Consider the following 19,321-nt stretch of genomic DNA (forward strand, 5'->3'; position numbering starts at 1 on the left):
TGTTCCATTTTTTGTGGGGGCTGTATTATTGATTTAGTTGATCCTCAAGGGCCTACTCACTTATTGAATTTAGTATTACTGATGGGTAAAAGGAGGCGACCGAGGGCGGGCTGGGCTGGTGCACAAGAAAAAACATAAGAGGCAGAAGCATGCTACAAACAATTGTGTAATGGAAAGGATTGATAATCTCTTGGTTGAATGCGAGGAATGCAATGTTCCCGAAGGCACCCAGAGCGTGGGCTCCCCTGCTAACTTGGGGATGTACCACAGGAAAATCCCAGATATGTTTAAAAAGCTTGAGATGCAGGATTTAGCATCCTTAGGGAAGGGGGGGGGCTCGTTGTCACCCATATTCCCTGAGTACTGGCAAATGAGTCCCCATATGATGGTAGTGATGTCCCACCTTGAAGTAATCGTTTTAGCCCTTTAAATGACATTTCAGATCCATATGATGATCCTGATATAGGTACCATGGCAGGCGTGACAGTAGATGCAATTGTCAACCCTATTGTGCCTGAAGCCCAGTACACTTCCCACGAACAAGATCTAAAGTGTGAGGTGGCCGAGCTTAAATCTGCAGTAACTATCTTAATCTCTATGGTTAAACAGATAATGCCAGTAGATGGGACGACTACTTATTGACCGTGCCCATAATTTCATAGTTCTTAAGGCCTTCTGGATCTGTTGTCTAGATTGCTTTTGTGAACTTGTAATAAGAATCACACTTGCACCACCTGCTCTACCGCTGCCAGCTTGGTTCCTTGTGTTGGCCATTGCCCAGATGGCATTAGAATTGGGAACTCTAGACAGGTTTCCACGTGCAATGGTCCGGGCTCGGTTAGGGAATCAATAGCCTGCTGTCAGTTCTCCAAATCTGTGGATGAAAATGTTTCCAATCATGTTATACATCCTGTTGCCGATTGATCCAAATCTGATGGTTAATGTGCCCAAATTACATCCAGCGGCTCCTAGGGAAGCGGGTGCATCCGTCAGAATTAAGGCGATTCATTGGATCCATCATGTGAGAGGTGGTTACTCTGTGATACATGAGGATATAATTGAGGCCGTTAGAAGGCCTGATCCTGTCCCACATTATGATATGATTGAACTAACAGGGACAAGAGTATGGTAGACAACTTGGTGGCTCTAGATGCTAGGACAAGTGCCCCTAGGCAGTCTTTCATCCAGTTTAAATACCCTAGGCTTCTATTACATCACAAAGCTCGTCTTACCACCCCTCTACCTCCCCATTTGGGGTGTAGTTCATCTGGTCTAAATGAGAACAACTGACTTAGAATATTATCTGAGACCCCTTTAGATCTACCACCTCTGGTTTCCTCCTCATATGATGCAATTAGCCCTGGCGTCTCACACATTCTTGTTTCTGAGCCCACTAACTCCTCTTCTTCTGATAGATCTTAAAAGGCAACTCACGACCAGCTAGCCAATTGCGCCAATACCACATCTATGCTCCGGTTAGCCTCTCAAAACATTGGGGTGCGCTGCGCTTCCTGGAATGTGGCAAGTTTAAGATCTGTTGTTTCCCTTCCAGCTTTTATTTCATTCATTGAGGACCATGACTTCTGTCATTTTCAGGAAACTTGGGCAGTCGATCCACTCTTTCGGTCTGGCTACTTGCATTTTTACATCCCAGCATTTCCTAGTAATAAGGGCAGACCATCTGGGGGTTCAACTATATGGACTAGAACATCATCCAACTGCTGCATATCTCAGTTATCCATTGACTCCCCTGACATATTAGGCATCCGGTTACCATCCGGGCAAGCGTAGGTGTGATCATTCTTAACATCTATGTTAGATGGGTTGGGGGGAGTTTGGCTTCCGGTACCCTCCCTGTTCTGGAGATGTTCCTAAGGCATGGCCCCCGGCCTTTTCAAAATTATTGTGGCAGGCGATTTCAATCTCACGTTTGAACCTCTTGACTGGGATGATCTTGGGCTTACTCGTGAGGAGGATAGGGTATGGTCAGTCCCTTCTTTGGACATTCCTCCCATCAAAAGGTGGTCGCAAGTAGCTGTACAGCTGAAAACCTTGAGTATTGAATTTGGGCTTAGAGCACTCAATGGTAGGACAAAATCTGACGCAAAGGGTCGTCATACTCATAACAAGGTTAATCACACAACTAGAATGGACTATTGTTTAGTTGATATAAGACTGTGGCTTTTAGTAATTGACATGATAGTTATTGGCAGAACAGAGAGCGATCACAATCTGCTCTTGCCCTGTGTAATCAAATGTCTACGATTAATAACCCTACAATACCGCTAACGGATATTAGCATGCACAATGATAAACGCCACTTAAAGTGGCACAAGGTAGCAGCCCGGCCAGATATTCTAAGCTCTGCGAACGCTGTTTTCAGGACCTTATTGTTGCATTTAGAGGTGGGACTTGTAACTACTGGTGAGCAATTAGTTACATCCCATGCTTTATGTTTTGAGAGTATTGAGGCCCGTTGTATGTCAGGTATTGACTCTGGTGGTGGAAGGCTCAAAGGGAAACATCCCTGGTTTAATAAGGAATGTCGGGCTTTAAATAAACTATTGATCAAGGCCGTCAAATCCGAGGATGTATTTGCTATCTGTATAGCTAGGAAGTCTTATAAGGCAACAATTTGTACAGCCAAACGTGAGCAGGATGATAAGTGGTGGGCTGCACTAAATAATGCTTTGCGTGAGAAAAACTGTACAAAATTCTGATCTTTGGCTGTGCGTTGTCCTGATAATAGTGTACTGAATGTTACAACGAACATTGCTGCAACAGAGTGGGTAAACCATTTTAGCTGAATGTATTCTGTTGATCATCTCAGTATGGTATGTGAATTTGATACGGTCCCTCCTACCACCATTGAGCAAACTCCTACCCCTTCACCTTTGCAATTGTTTACTCTCTTGGATGTTGTGCACTCATTAGGCACTTTAAAGCGCAGCAAGGCGTCTGGTCCCTATGGTGTTCCGACTGATTTGTTTTTAACTGATGTTGAAGTCTGGTTGAGATACATTACTATCATATCCAATGCAATAGCAGCCGGGGCACCAATTCCTGAGTCATGGAAGGGTGCTGTTGTAGTTCCTATCTACAAAAAAGGCTGATAGAGCCTAACCCTGCAATTACAGGCCTATTAGACTGTGTGTAGAAAGTCTTCTGCCACTGTCTCCTGGGGAAGATTCAGGATTGGATGGCTGAGCATGATATACTTGGTTCATTGCAGGCTGTCTTCCGTAAGAAAATGTACACTATTGATCAAGCTTTTAGGTTTCTGCTCTTATATTGGAAGACAGTTTTTTATTGGCAAGGGGAATCTGTATGTTGCCTTTGTAGATTTGAAACCTGCGTTTGATTTAGTGCCTCGTAACAAGTTGTGGGAAGTCCTCTCTGGGATGGCAGTCCACTACCACATTCTTTCCCTATTAATAGGGCTTCATGAGGGCAACTATGCACGCATCAGGTGGGGTGATCTCGGGCAGCTTACTGACAAAATCCCAGTGTCAAAGGGAGTACACCAAGGGTGTGCCCTTGCTCCAACTTTGTTCTCATTATATATTAATAACATTGTTCCTTTCCTACTCAATGTGGAGGCAGATGCACCATCTATAGGCGCACACAAAGTTCCTGTCTTGCTCTTTGCAGATGGCACCCTTTTGATATCTAAGACCCCAAGTGGTTTACGGAAACTCCTTACATGCTTTGAGGAGTTCTGCTCCTCTCGGGGATTGGAAATCAATACTTCTAAAACTAAACTGATGTAATTCAATCCTCATAGACCTTTTAAAGGGAAGAATACACTTGGAGGTATCCCACCTGAGAAGGTGAAATCGTTTAGTTACCTTGGCCTATCTGAGAATATATCCTGGAAGTCACATATTGCCAAGCTGGTGTTGAAGGAAAAGCAAATTACAGGGGTTCTAATCAAGGATTTTGGCCTTTCTTAAACTAAGCCGATATGCCCAGCACTCCAGATCTACGAGGCCAAGGCTGTGAGTTCTGCTCTTTATGGTGCAGAACTGTGGGGCCATGTTAAAGTCCAAGAAATATCACCAGTTGAGAATATCTTTCTAAGAAAGATTGTCTCTCTTCCACTGAGCACTCTGTTGTCTCCTCTTTTTGAGGGCTTGGGCATTAAGCGTATAGGTCATAAGGCTCGCGTATGCCCTCTTTTGTTCTGGAGGTGGCTTTGGATTACACCAGAGCTTGCCTCTGACAATGTAGCTCTGCAGGTCATAGTGGAAGCTGATCGCTCTCTTAGCATTCCTTGGCTCGGATACATCAAAGTCATTACATATGCTTGGTCTCAGCGAGCTTTGGGATTTCCCAGCCACTGCTCCCTTACTGTTGAAACATGATCTAAAAAAGCTGTATTGGAGGGTGGTAGCCTCTGAGGAGTTGTGTGTAGCACTCCATTCCAAATTGTCACGTGGCTTTGTTGATCTGAAAGATGTGTGCAGATATGAGGCATTCTGGGATGCAATTTCAGTCCCTAAAGACAGGAATTTGTATTTCTAGTTTTGTGTACGAACCTTACCATTAAGATCGTTTACCAGCCATTGGTCATCTGAGGGGGTAACCACTTGTCCAGCCTGTAATGCTCCTACTGAAAACCTGCCGCATGTTTTGTTTGCCCTGCAACCCCTCGTAGGAAATGGCTTGCCCCTGTCTGTAGATTGTTGGGTGTTCGTAGGAACATTGTTGCTCTTCAGATTCTTAAATCAGACACCCAGATACCCACCTGGCACTGGTTACTGCTGTTGCCAAGTTTCTTGGAGCCGTGTGGATTCTCTGAGCAAAAAGTTTATTCCCACTTATGTGATGCCTTTGTATGAATAGTTATATGCACTGAAGAACGTTTATGATGAGCATTAAGGTTCTTAGGCTTTTATAAAATCTATTGTAATGATTTTATTTTTACACATGTTTATCTACAGGGAGTGCAGAATTATTAGGCAAATGAGTATTTTGACCACATCATCCTCTTTATGCATGTTGTCTTACTCCAAGCTGTATAGGCTCGAAAGCCTACTACCAATTAAGCATATTAGGTGATGTGCATCTCTGTAATGAGAAGGGGTGTGGTCTAATGACATCAACACCCTATATCAGGTGTGCATAATTATTAGGCAACTTCCTTTCCTTTGGCAAAATGGGTCAAAAGAAGGACTTGACAGGCTCAGAAAAGTCAAAAATAGTGAGATATCTTGCAGAGGGATGCAGCACTCTTAAAATTGCAAAGCTTCTGAAGCGTGATCATCGAACAATCAAGCGTTTCATTCAAAATAGTCAACAGGGTCGCAAGAAGCGTGTGGAAAAACCAAGGCGCAAAATAACTGCCCATGAACTGAGAAAAGTCAAGCGTGCAGCTGCCACGATGCCAGTTGCCACCAGTTTGGCCATATTTCAGAGCTGCAACATCACTGGAGTGCCCAAAAGCACAAGGTGTGCAATACTCAGAGACATGGCCAAGGTAAGAAAGGCTGAAAGACGACCACCACTGAACAAGACACACAAGCTGAAACGTCAAGACTGGGCCAAGAAATATCTCAAGACTGATTTTTCAAAGGTTTTATGGACTGATGAAATGAGAGTGAGTCTTGATGGGCCAGATGGATGGGCCCGTGGCTGGATTGGTAAAGGGCAGAGAGCTCCAGTCCGACTCAGACGCCAGCAAGGTGGAGGTGGAGTACTGGTTTGGGCTGGTATCATCAAAGATGAGCTTGTGGGGCCTTTTCGGGTTGAGGATGGAGTCAAGCTCAACTCCCAGTCCTACTGCCAGTTCCTGGAAGACACCTTCTTCAAGCAGTGGTACAGGAAGAAGTCTGCATCCTTCAAGAAAAACATGATTTTCATGCAGGGCAATGCTCCATCACACGCGTCCAAGTACTCCACAGCGTGGCTGGCAAGAAAGGGTATAAAAGAAGGAAATCTAATGACATGGCCTCCTTGTTCACCTGATCTGAACCCCATTGAGAACCTGTGGTCCATCATCAAATGTGAGATTTACAAGGAGGGAAAACAGTACACCTCTCTGAACAGTGTCTGGGAGGCTGTGGTTGCTGATGCACGCAATGTTGATGGTGAACAGATCAAAACACTGACAGAATCCATGGATGGCAGGCTTTTGAGTGTCCTTGCAAAGAAAGGTGGCTATATTGGTCACTGATTTGTTTTTGTTTTGTTTTTGAATGTCAGAAATGTATATTTGTGAATGTTGAGATGTTATATTGGTTTCACTGGTAATAATAAATAATTGAAATGGGTATATATTTGTTTTTTGTTAAGTTGCCTAATAATTATGCACAGTAATAGTCACCTGCACACACAGATATCCCCCTAACATAGCTAAAACTAAAAACAAACTAAAAACTACTTCCAAAAATATTCAGCTTTGATATTAATGAGTTTTTTGGGTTCATTGAGAACATGGTTGTTGTTCAATAATAAAATGAATCCTCAAAAATACAACTTGCCTAATAATTCTGCACTCCCTGTATTTATCTTTTTGTATTATGTGCTTTTGTGGCCCTAGTGGCCAAAACAAAGTTTTTGAAACAAAAACAAAACTTTTAATGGCATGAAAGTAAAATCCAATACGTTGACTACAGTTTGTATTTAAACAACCCAAATTTATAACAACATTGTATGGCTACCAGAAGTGCCACTGTGGTCTGGCTGGTTTGCAGTTTAAAAGCACTGCAGTGACACATGACATGGACATTGGTGAAAGCAATTTTTTTAGGGTCGAGCCTCCGACTGCATGCGCTAGCGCATGCGTCTCGCTTGTGAGACTCTGTTGTGTTCAACAAAGGGCTTGCAGCCCGCCTGTCGCTCACCATTTGTTGGTTTGTGTGGCACTCTTCTTTACAGCCTCGTAATTCGTCAAGTTATGCCTGGCATCATTTCCATTCCTGTGTGTGGAGCAAGGATCAAGCACTAATTGGTTCAAATTAATTATAGCCAATTCGCTGCTCTTGACATGATCAATGTACTATTTTGTGTTTTTTAATTTCTAGTGCCCTGAAAGCAGAAGGCTTGTGACTGTCAAAAGCGTGCTCAGCAGGACAAACTAAATTGCAAAGTTTTTTTTTTTTTTAAAGCTAACTTTCTTTTATTTTGGCAAGTCCTCTTTCCTCGCTTTCCACTCATGTTTTCTTGTGTTTTTGCTCATGAGTACTGTTCTCAAAAGATGACAATTAATTTGTTCAAAATATTGCAAAGCAACAATGTTTTTTTAATGATGTGTAATCTCTGAAATTATGCTTTTACACATAATCATGCAGTAAACCCAATCCACCCCAGTATTATCTAACCCAATCCAACCCACTTTACCCCCACACCAATCTACCCCATTCCAATCCAGTCCACTCCAACCCACCCCACTTCAATCCTTCCAACTCACCCCAATCTAATCTGCCCCACTCCATTTCGCCCCCTCTAATCAAAAACAATCTTCACCACTCCGAAACAATCCGCCCCACCCTATTCCACAACAATCCACCCCACTCTATTGTAAAACAATCTGCCCGACTGCAATCCAAAACAATCTGCCCCACTCCATTCCAAAACAATCTGCCCCACTGCAATCCAAAGCAATCTGTCCCACTTGAATCTGCCTCAAAAACAATCTGTCCTACTTGAATCTGCCCCACTCCAATCAAAAACAGCCCTCCCTACTCCAATCTGCCCCACTCCAATATAAAACAATATGCCACACTCCAATCCAATCCACCTCATCCCAATCCAGTCCACCCACTCTATCCCAATTCACCTCACCCAATCCTCCCCAGTTCCATTCAATGAACCCCACAACAACCAAATCTGCCCTACTCCAGTCCAAAACAATCTGTTCACTCCAATCCCAAAACATCTGGCCCATTCCAATCCAAAACAATCTGCCCCACTCCAACCCAAAACAATCTGCCCCACTTCAATCCAAAAAATCCTGACCCACTCCCGTCCATTTCAACCTGTCCCACTCCAATCTGTCCCACTTTAATTCAAAACAACCTGCCCCAATCCAACCTGCCTCACTACAATGCCAAACAACCCACTCCAATCCAGTCCACCTCACCCCAATCTAACCCACTCCATCCCAATTCACCCCATTCCAATCCGCCACAATCCACACTCTGCAACTCAGTTCACCCCACACCAATCCACTTCACCCCAATCCAGCTCAGTCCAATCTTCCCCACTCCGATCCAATACACCTCACCTCACCCAATCCACCCCACCCAATACACCCCACCCCAATCGAACCCACCCTACTCCAATCCAATCCAACCCTCCCTACTCCAAACCAACCCGCCCCAGCCCCCTCCAATCCCACCCACTCCAATCATCCCAACCCACCCCAGCCCAATCAAAACCACCCTCCCCAAGTCAAACCCACCCCACTCCAATCCAATTCACTGCACTCCAATCAAGTTCACCGCTACCCAATCCACCTCAGTTCCAAACAACACATCCCATTGCAATACAATCCACTTTAATCCATCCCACTCAGTCCAATCCAGTCCACATTATTCCACCCTACTTCAAACCGCCTTAATCTACCCCACTTCAATCTAGTACACTACTCTCCAATCAATCCACCCCACTCTAGACCAATCCAACCCAATCCACAACACTCAATCCAATCCACCCCACTCAGTCCACTTCACCCCAATCCAATACACCCCACTGCAGTCCACCCCATTGTAGTACAACTCACCCCAAGCTAATCCAGTGTACATTACCTCAATGCAATCCACCCCAGTCCAATCCATCCCAGTCCAGTCCATCACACCCCAATCCACCCCACTTCAATCCACTCCACTCCAGTCCACCCTATTCAATCTACCCCATTCCACTCCACCTCACTCCACTCCAATCCACCACACTCTACCCCAATCCAGCCCACCACATCCCAGTTCAGTCCACTGCACTCCAGTCCAATCCATCCAGACTACCTCACTCCAGTCCACCCCACTCCAACACAGTCCACTCCACCCCACTGCAATCCACCCAACCCAATACAATTCTCTCCCACCCTATCCCAGTTCAATCCACCTCTCTCCAATCCATCCACCCCACTGCACACCAGTCCACCCACCTCCAGGCAATCCGCCCCAATCCAATCCACCGAAATACAATCCAATGTACCCCACCTTAGTACAGTACACCCCACTCCTATCACTCCAATCCAAACCACCCACCTAATCCAATCTAATCGACCGACTTGAATCCACCCCAATCCCGTCCACCTCACCCCATTTCAATCTACCCCACTCCAATGCACCCCACACCTATCCACACCACTCCACTCAATGCACCCCATTCTACTCCAATCTAATCCACCCTACTACCTCAATCCAGTCAAACCCACTCCACCCTATTCCACCCTGCCACAGAATCCTACTCCCCTCTACTCAACTCTAATTCTCCTACTCCACTCTACAACATTCAGACAAATGCACTCCGTCAGTCTACTCCCCCTCTCCACTCTGACACTCCAAGCCACTAACCTTTAGCCATGCTGAACAGGAGCCACACTGGTGTACAACATGGCAAAACAAAACCAATAACTCTTCTATAGGCAAGACCTATTGGCTTTGCCAATGCTTGTATATATTGAGCGATCCCTAAACTGTCGGCTTGGCCTTACTAAATAAATCTTAGAATAAGCCCTGTGGTTATAGGGTGCCCTCAAAATGAATAAATATAAAAAAACTGCTTACATTGTATAGGTTAAGCTATATTTTCCATGGACAGGCCTAGGTGTAATTAGGATCGTTATTTTCCATAAAGACAAACACTAGAAAAATGAAATGAAAGTTATTTTCCACTTAGTCTCAAAAACATAATTTAGTGGTGAAAGTACCTGTTTGAGAGGTTTAGTGGAAATGGAACTTTATAAAATTGTACTGTGTCCTGATGCAGAAGGGGTTTCGAACCAGTCTTTCTTCTCAGGCCCTCGCAGAGGCCAAAACCTCTTTCCTGGATGGAACAACCCTGTTCCTAAATAGCAATGGCTTGTGGCGGGGACCAGTAAGAAAAGGTTGGTGTCCGCAGCTGGCCATATACAGGGGTTCTTCAGGGCCACAACTCTTTTATGTACAAACTATTTCTATGTCAGTGAAACACCACAGTGCTATTCCTCCTAGACCTAAGACAGATTGGCATGTGCTGAATTGTGGGCACAGAAGGAGGCACTATGCCAATTAAGTAGCACAGATGCATTCTGGAATACTAGAGTGATATTACTAGGCTTTTTCACTGAGTTAGAAAAACTTTGTACATGAAAGATTTGTGGCTGTTAAGAAGTAATCACCAATAGCTAAACATGGGTTGTCCCAGTATGTGTATGAATGTCCTGATTTATGTTAGTAGTATGTCTGAGTATACTGGTTTGGGTTACCCAGTAAAAGTTATAGGGAACATTGCGCACCTCTTCATTTTGCATTAGGACTTTGTTTTTCTATCATTCGCCTCTAACTTGTGCACATCCACATACATGTCAGTTCTGTGTTGCCCTATTTTCTCATTAAATAACATCTCGGATGGAGACATTCTCCTTGATCACCTTCAGGTATAATCTATTTGGTCAAAAAGTGTATGTGCTTCTCAGTACTGTAAGACGAGGTATACATGTGCAGTAATCTGGTTAATTGCACTTTTTTCCTCTCTGTGACAGTAACCCTACACACCTCCAGCTGTGTTACTGACACTGCTGTTCAGTGTCACAGTAGACATGGTAATGACTATTGATAACAATGCTTCTGCAAGGCATTTCCTTGAGTCTCTGAGTGATGAAGATTTCTGTAGGTAATGTTAATAGTGGACATGCCATTTTCATAATATAGTATGGAATGTTCCACAGCAATACCACAGATATCTCATGCACAACTGTTCCAAAGCAGAATTTTTCTATTTTCCTTCATCACTTGTACCCAGACTTCCCTTCCATCTTTTTCCCATCTAAGCACCTATCCCTCTTGCTGCCTTACAGAATAGGACTTGTATTCATTATCAGTAAGATTATGCATAGCTGATCTTCTTGTGGAGAACAGAGTGCGTCAATCCACTGTGAATGATGGCCGGCATGGGTGCACATTGTCTGTGGTTAAAGTGCAGTAACAATTGTGCCCCAAGCTGCATGGGCTGATAACTGGAGGTTTTTTACTTTGGCATGGGCTAGGGAAGGAACGGATAGAACAACAGGTGCTATGTGTGACCACAGAGGTCTGCTCAAGAACAGTCAAGTGATTCAGGCCCATATTTATACTTTTTGACGCAAAACTGCGCAAACGCAGTTGTGCGTCAAAAATTTTACCGCCGGCTAACACCATTCCAACGCGCCATGCGGGTGCCTTATTTATGGAATGACGTTAGCCGGCGCTGCGGACTGGTACGCGTAAAAAAAAATGACTCACACCAGGCAGCGCCGGCGTATGGGAAAATGGGGGTTGTGCATCAAAAAATGGTGCAAGTCAGGTCTGAGGCAAAAATCAGGCCTCACACCGGACTTGCGCCATTTTGTTTGATGCCCAACCCCCATTGACATGACTCCTGTCATAGCAAAGACAGGAGTCATGCCCCCTTGCCCAATGGCCATGCCCAGGGTACTTCTGTCCCCTGGGCATGGTCATTGGGCATAGTGGCATGTAGGGGGGCCCAAATCAGGCCCCACTATGCCACTTAATAAAAAAATATATATATACTTACCAGAACTTACCTTTCCTTCCCTGGGATGGGTCCCTCCATCCTTGGGTGTCCTCCTGGGGTAGGCAAGGGTGGCAGGGGGTGTCCCTGGGGGCATGGGAGGGCACCACTGGGCTCCTTCCGAGCCCACAGGTCCCTTAACGCCTGCCCTGACCCAGGCGTTAAAAAACGGCGCCCATCAGCCTTTTTTTAAGTTTAAGGCCCGCCCTCTCCTGTGCGTCAAAATGACACCAGAGTATAAATAAGGCGCACAGGCCTTAAAGTCATTTTTTGTCAGGGGCATATAATTAACGCAAGGCAGTTTCCCCCTTCCAAAAAAATGACGCACATGGTGGGATTTTGACGTCCGCGGGGTCGGGCATCAATGTATAAATATGGGGCAGGGTTTGCGCCGAATGTGCGTCAAAAGTTTTGACGCACATTCGGCGCAAGCAGAGTATAAATATGCCCCTCAGTGTCTTAATAAACTTTACTGGTAACTGAGATATTTACAAACCCAATGGTAAGATATTGTACTTGTTAAGTCATAACTTTATCTTGCAGCGATAAAGAATAGGGCTTTTGTGCCATATCAAGGATCTTATGCATAGCTGAGTTTCTCAGGGAAAGCAGAGCGTATCAATCCACTGTATTAGTTGGCCAACAAAGGTGCCATTTATCTGTGAAAAGTGTAATAACATATACTCAGAGCTGTATGGGACTGCTGACTGTAGTTTTTTTCATTGGCGTGAGGGAGGGTATGAAAAAAAGAACAGGGGGTCTACTCGGGTTTGGTCAAATGTTTCAATTTCTTAATAACGTTTTTTCTCTACAAGTAGATACAAACTAGATCGTAAGATAATGTACTTGGAAATGAATAACTTTTTTTCTTTCTTTCAGTTACGTGAACTGGTCAGCATGTGCATATATCCTGATCCAGATCAGCGACCAGATATTTCTTATGTCCATCAAATGGCAAAACAGATGCAGATTTGTACCCCTAGCACCTGAAGCCTGGGCAATTGCTGAGAGAAAAGCCATCACAGCTTAGTCTTACTTGAATGCTCATCTTGGAAGAAACTGGTGCCCCATGATATTTGCCGGGGAGTTTTTTTCAGATGCCTCCATTTTTTGCAATTGAGGACTCCGACAGATGGCCGTACTTCGAGAGAACGTTCTGTGAGATGTTGCATTTAATGGCAAAAGTTGAAGACATTGTTACAGTTCTAGATCTCCAAGGATCCTTTCTCAAAACTGATGTTTGTAGTTTAAGATAGATCATATTAGCAAGAGTGTCTCATGCATTTGAATGAAAACACTCAATATGTTAATGGGTAATGTGAAATTTAAAATAATTCCGCCAGTGAAATGTATCGCTGTTTGTTTATACTAATGCAAGTTTTTTTTTCCAGTAGATTTTGCATAAATTGTTTATTCGCAACTAAGCCTTATTTCAGCAAATGGTTTAGTATTTTTGTAAATCCTACATATGATTCAGTACTTTCCCAAACATGTTAGCATATTCATGCTATTTTTTTGTATTCCCATATTTGAAAACCCTAGTCAGGGTACAATGATTAGACATGTTTTTGTAGATGGAATCCTAAGAAGGAATTTTTGTGCTGTTTGATTCTGTTAGCTGAGCCAAATAGGGATTGCTTTGTTGATGTAAAAACTGCTTTCTGATGCAATTTATTGAAATTCATCTTATTACCAAGAGTAAAATTTTAAAAAAAAGTTCTCAGTAGAAAATACTTTAGTCAGTCGCAGTAAAATATTATTTTTAATATAAAGAGCAACAGTGCTTTACACTAGTCATGAATTATAACGTATATTAGAAATGGCCTTTGAAACTTTTTTTAATTCAAGACAAGGATCAACCTTGATATATTTATCACTGTGAAATCTAACTTATAAATATGAACTATTGCAGAGAACTCCATATCATATGAAGTTAAACGCATTTCCTTAGCAAATGGAGTCAAGGATTTTTTATATTTTCAGAATAACAGTATAAGCCGGTGTCATTCATTGAATCAATGATTTGTTTCAGAACATATTGAAAATGTATTCACTTCTTAAAACAGAATCTGTGTATTCACGTTAAAGTGTTATCATTTTACCTATTGATGCAATTGACACATCCTGGAAGGCCAATACCTATGTCTGCTGTTACATCGAAAAATACAGCTGTTATATTCATATGTGAAATAAATGTTGTACAAAATATTTTTTGCAGTTAATGAAATGTCAAATGGCGCACAGTCTTTGTTTACTTTGTTCCTGAAATTTTCATAGGAAACTTCAAATGCTATCCATTGTAGTGAATATGTTCAACTTCATTCATTAGAATCAGTTTATTTTCAAAATGCTAACCAGATGTTTTTAATAAATGTACTTGAAAAATCTCCAATGCTTTCTATGTGATAATTTTAAACAAGGAACAGTCCCTTTGTGGTAAGCTGCTTTTCGAGGCTAAAAGATTAACGTCAGTGTCAATCGTTAGTCCCACTGAAGTATATTTTTTGTCCATTGAGGAAATTGAACAAGGGAATTTTCCCATTTTGTTCAAAACATGCATCAGCTTTTAAAAGACCATTCACTAAATGTATAAGTGTTCTGAAATTGTTGGAAAACAACACCGTTGGTACTACCGATAATTACAGTAAAAATGAAATGCATTTGTGTGCTTTTTTGTTCCAGATGTCTTGCTTGGTCTCTAATTAGACTTTCCGCTTTCACCCAGTCATAACAACTGAGCAGTATTGCGAATTGCTCACAATGCAAATAGAATAAAAATGAAATTAAATTCTTCTATGTGAAGGAATGTTTACATTTAGTTTTTCACCTATCACAAACATTCAGAAAGAACATAGGTAAACTCTTGCAGGGTGAGAATGACTCAGACACCCTTGTATTCAAAGACAGCACACATTTCTAGTATGTGTCACTTCTGAGTACATCTTTGTGTTAGTGTCTTTCTCATATGCAAATTGTTAAGATACAAGCTTAACACTGTTACAGCGAACAATCCAAGAACCAATGCTGACAGGTTCATTCAATCTTTTGAAGATTGCCTAAATTTGTTTAGCATGACATTTTCTCATCAATTTACTTGGTATTAGATGCTATTTGGTTAGACGTGATTCCAATATAAAAGTGCTTGAGAACATTTCATGATTTGAAACGTTACAGAGCAGATATAATAGGACTAGATCAAAGTTTAAATGAAAGATGTAGAGAGTCACTATATATATTACACAGGTCAAGGTGGTTAGTTTGGGCTATACTCAGGACAATTAGATACATTATTTTTTTAAATAAAGGAGTACTAACATTATATTATTGTGAAATAGTCCTTGCCTCCTTGTTGTTCATATACCTTACACGATCTCTGGACTTCACAAAATGAAATGGTTGTTATGAAATAGACTGTGTACAGCCTGAATAGACCAAATTAATGGGTTGCATTTTCTTATGGGCTCTGATCATGGTGTTAGAATGAATTAAGTTATTTTTCGATCATAAAGTTCTCCTCTTCCACTTGTGTTGTGATTAGCGTATTGATCTATGCAGTTGAAATTTCCATTATTTTTGTGTGTTGTAAGTCAGTTCCCCTGCAGATTCACAAATGTAAATTCATCAATGCAAGATTAAGGGAATTTACTGTTGCAGCTCCTGTGCCAAGGATTATGGGACTACTCCTATACTATAAGTCACCATAAAACAATCCTGCAATATCCTAGTTATCAGGATCTCTTTTTACATTGTATAATAGCAGTATGTATACTGCTACACCCTCTTTATCTCTCAGAATTACTATGGACGACATGGTTCATGTCGTCTACATATACAGCACTATATCATAACTGCATTTCTACACTAGTTTTTCTTAAAGGTAATACTTTGAGTAACATTGTCATACTTTAGATACATTGAAAAATGTTCTGGTATTTCTCCCCTTTTGACAATAATTGCAACTTTTTAAAGAGGTTTGTATATCACTGTTTTCTAATAAGTCTCATATGAAGATAACTTCTAAATTTAATCACATTTCTCCATTCCGTCTTGTGTTTTTAATATATTTTTATACTTTAAACTAATTTGTAAGATTTTGTTGGATGTGCTCCATAATCTATAAACTGAATTAACAATAGACACTCCTGAGCACACTTAGTATCAAATTTGGCGCAGGCACACACAATAGGGAGGTGTGCTGAAATGTTCCAGTTTACCTCTGTACAGATGAAGCAATGCAGTGACACGGTGCACTGGTGTGATTCTTAAATAGCATGGATGGTTTGACTATCCGTCATCCTTCGAAATTAGGTTCCTTTTCACGGATGTATGGTCATGTTGATGTTTAAGCCTCATGCTCCACAGTTTATTTCAAGAGCAGGACCTGCACGTTTCATAGTAAACCTTCCTTTACCCCCTTGAGTATGGGTGTCGGCCAATGGCCAACACCCTCATTATCTCCACAGCGCATCTGTCAGCCACTGGCCCACAGTGGGGAGGCATATAAAGGTCCCCCTGGTGCAGAACACAAGAGGAATTCCTTTATTTTTTTAACTCGAGCTGCTTGGGAAGAACTTTCTGTGCAGCCAGTTTTTTTTGTGTGTAACAGCTAACTGCGCGCAGGGCATCCTGACATTACACCAAAGTGAAAATAAAACGAGCCAACGGCCTTCTTTCATTTCACTGCATCAGTGCTTGGTGAGGCATAATTCAGTCCCCCGAGCAGTAAATGAGTTGGGAGAGTTATCATTGGAAAGGGGAGAATGATCTCTGCCCAGTGGATCCCTGCTTGGGGATCGTCATGGTAGAGCGATCCCAAACAGGGATCCACCTATTTGACACCAGGGCTGGAGGGATTCGCTCTTTAGGCAAGGGCTTGTGCTCTCCCCAGCACATTTGATGACTACAGTAGTTCTGTCCCCCGGTGAAGGGGGCCCGATGTGGGTCATTACCCCTTCTGCATCCCCCCCAATCCATGGAGTAGCAGAATGCCCACTAGACACCAGGGCTTAATTAAGAAAAAATAATATAGCGATGGGGTGCCCATTTTGGGAATGACCATGCCCCCTCACCCCAACAAAATATAATGGCCAGAGGGCGCTGTTGTTGGAGTTGGTTTGACTGCCACTCGAGTAGATTTTCCACTTGAGTGGCAGCTTGCCCAATGCGAACGGTCGCAACTGCCTGCATTGGGAAAATCTCATAGGGTGCCATTCACAAACGCAAAAATTGCAGTAGGGGACGCCAGATCTATGCGTCAGGCATTTAGTCTTGGTGAGGGTCGCCTGACTGCCAAAATAACAACATTTCAGACTGCGGGAGGAAAGTTGAACACTGTTGAAACTCAATCTTCACGCATGACAGTGAAGCATTGACTGGTTCGGGTGGTGAACACTTCTGCTGCCGAGTGGTATGGGTGAAAATGCATGCAGGAGGCCTGAGCTCCACTCAAGACGAAATGTGTCTCGGAGCGAGAGCAGCCTTGGAAACATCAGGGTGCAGAACAGCTGCATTGCCTTCTCATGGTGGTGAAGAACAGAACTAACCAAGACTCCCCACTGTTGAAAGAGACCTTGCACCACCTCCAGGTGGAGATGCTTTGGGGATCCTATAGGCACCTTTGGCTGAGTCCGTCCACCCTGGCGTTCAGAGAGCCTGCCAGGTGTTGAACCACCGGGGAAATGCCCCGATGTTGAGACCATGTCCGGAGATGCAGGCCCTCCCAACAACACCACCTCGACCTGTCTGTTGCAATACCACGTGGCAGTGTGTTGTCTGTGAACGCCTGCACTAGCATTCCCTTGATGGAGGGTAGAAAGGCTTTTAACGGCAGCCGGTTCTCCCAGAGCACCAGAAGGTTGATGTGGAGTCCAGATTCCGACAGACCCCAGAGTCCTCTGGTCTCCACCTCTCCCTGGCTGCTCATCCCAGGAGTGACCCACCTTTCACTACTATCAGATCTCGTTTGAAGGGAGGGGGGTCTGCAGCTGACCCAAACGCAGTTCATTAGCCATCACTGCAGATCTTTTGCAGTTCCCCCTGAGATTTGGACCATGTCAGAGAGATTCCATTGATGCTGTGCCCACTGGAACCTCATGGCCCACTATAGAGCCCACACATGCCGGTGGGCATCTATCACAAGCAGTATCCAGGAGGCCATGAGGCCCAGCAGCCTCAGACACAGTCTCACCGAAATCCAGGTTAGAGGCTGAAACATCAGTATCATAGCCTGAATATCGTGTACTAGTGAGGATAGGCTCGAAATTGCACCATGTCCAGAACAGCTCCAATGGAAGGGAGTATCTGAAAGGGACTCAGGTGTGACTTTGGCACGTCAATAGTGAAGCCCAGCGAATGTTAGAGGTCTGCTGCAGTCTCGAGGTGGGAGACGACAGCCTGGGGCAAGCACGCCTTCAACAGCCAGTCATCGAGATAAGGGAAGACTGCCACCCCTGACCTTGGTGGACTGACGAGGTGTTCTGGTAAGGCCAAAGGGAAGCACAGCAAACTGAAAGAACCACGGGTAACACATATGGGCAGGCAGGATTGGGATGTGGAAGTATGCATCCAATGCTACTATCCAGTCTTCTGGGTCGAAGGCAGACAAGACTTGAGTGAGTGTGAGTATTTTGAACTTCCCCTTCTGGAGGAAGAAATTGAGAGGGCACAGGTCTAGGATAGGATGAAGGCCTCTGTCCTTAGTGGGCACTAGAAAATAGTGTGAATAGCAACCACAACCTACTGCTGGCATTGGCACCCTTCCTATGGCCTCCCTGGTCAAGAGCGCCATCACTTCCTGGCACTTCCTGGGTCAAAGTTCTGGCCACAAGGCAGATGCTGCGTCGATTCTTCACTCGGAAGTCGGACTCCTTTGTACCGGTTCGGCTGTGCAGCTATTTTCTCATCGCAGGTCAGGCTGTGCATCGTTTCCGGCAGGGATGTGCATCGATTTTCGGCACACAAGGAGTTCCTTGAAGAGATGAAGTCTTTTTGGTCCTGAGACTTCAGAAAACAGCCCTTGGAGAGCACTTCTCAGCAAAGTCAGAGGGCAACAGCAGGGCAGCAGTCCTTCACAGCAAAGCAGTCCAGATTACTCCTTTGGGCAGCCAGGCAGTACCTCTTGACAGGTTGCAGGTTCAGGTACAGAAGTGTCTGGTTTGGTGGGGTCAGAGACCCAGTTTATATACCCAAAAATGACTTTGAAGTGGGGGAGATATCAAAGAGTGGTTTTGAAGTGCACAAGATCCCCTCTCAGTACAGGTCTGTCTGCCAGAGTCCCAGTAGAGGGTTAGGCAGTCTATTCTGTGAGAGCAGGGCACTAGCCTTTGAAATGTAAGTGTCAGGCCCTCCATCCTCCCAGCCCAGGAAGACCCATTCATTGTGCAGATGAGTGCATGTGTGACTGAGTATCCTGTGTTTGTGGTTGTCTGGGTGAAATGAACAAGTGAGCTGTCAACCAGCCCAGCCCAGACATGGATCGGAGACAGGCTGTAAGGCACAGATGGATTTTAAGTGCAGAGAAATGCTCATTTTCTAAAAGTAGCATTTCTAAAATAGTAATATAAAATCCAATTTCACCAATAAGCAGGATTTTGTAATACCATTCTGG

The 19,321-nt window shown here is 43.6% G+C and overlaps 1 protein-coding gene across 2 annotated transcripts in view; it reads left to right on the forward strand.

The window, feature by feature from the left end:
- Positions 1-14,102, forward strand: part of NEK6 (NIMA related kinase 6) — a 474,385-nt gene extending 460,283 nt beyond the window's left edge. For both annotated transcript variants that reach the window (XM_069241715.1, XM_069241716.1), the window contains exon 11: positions 12,595-14,102. In XM_069241715.1, coding sequence (XP_069097816.1) covers positions 12,595-12,705 — 111 coding nt within the window. In that variant the 3' untranslated portion in view covers positions 12,706-14,102. The remainder of the gene's footprint in view (positions 1-12,594) is intronic.
- Positions 14,103-19,321: the final 5,219 nt, after the last annotated feature.

Source organism: Pleurodeles waltl, chromosome 6 (genome assembly GCF_031143425.1).
Source record: "Pleurodeles waltl isolate 20211129_DDA chromosome 6, aPleWal1.hap1.20221129, whole genome shotgun sequence".
Lineage (NCBI taxonomy): Eukaryota > Metazoa > Chordata > Amphibia > Caudata > Salamandridae > Pleurodeles > Pleurodeles waltl.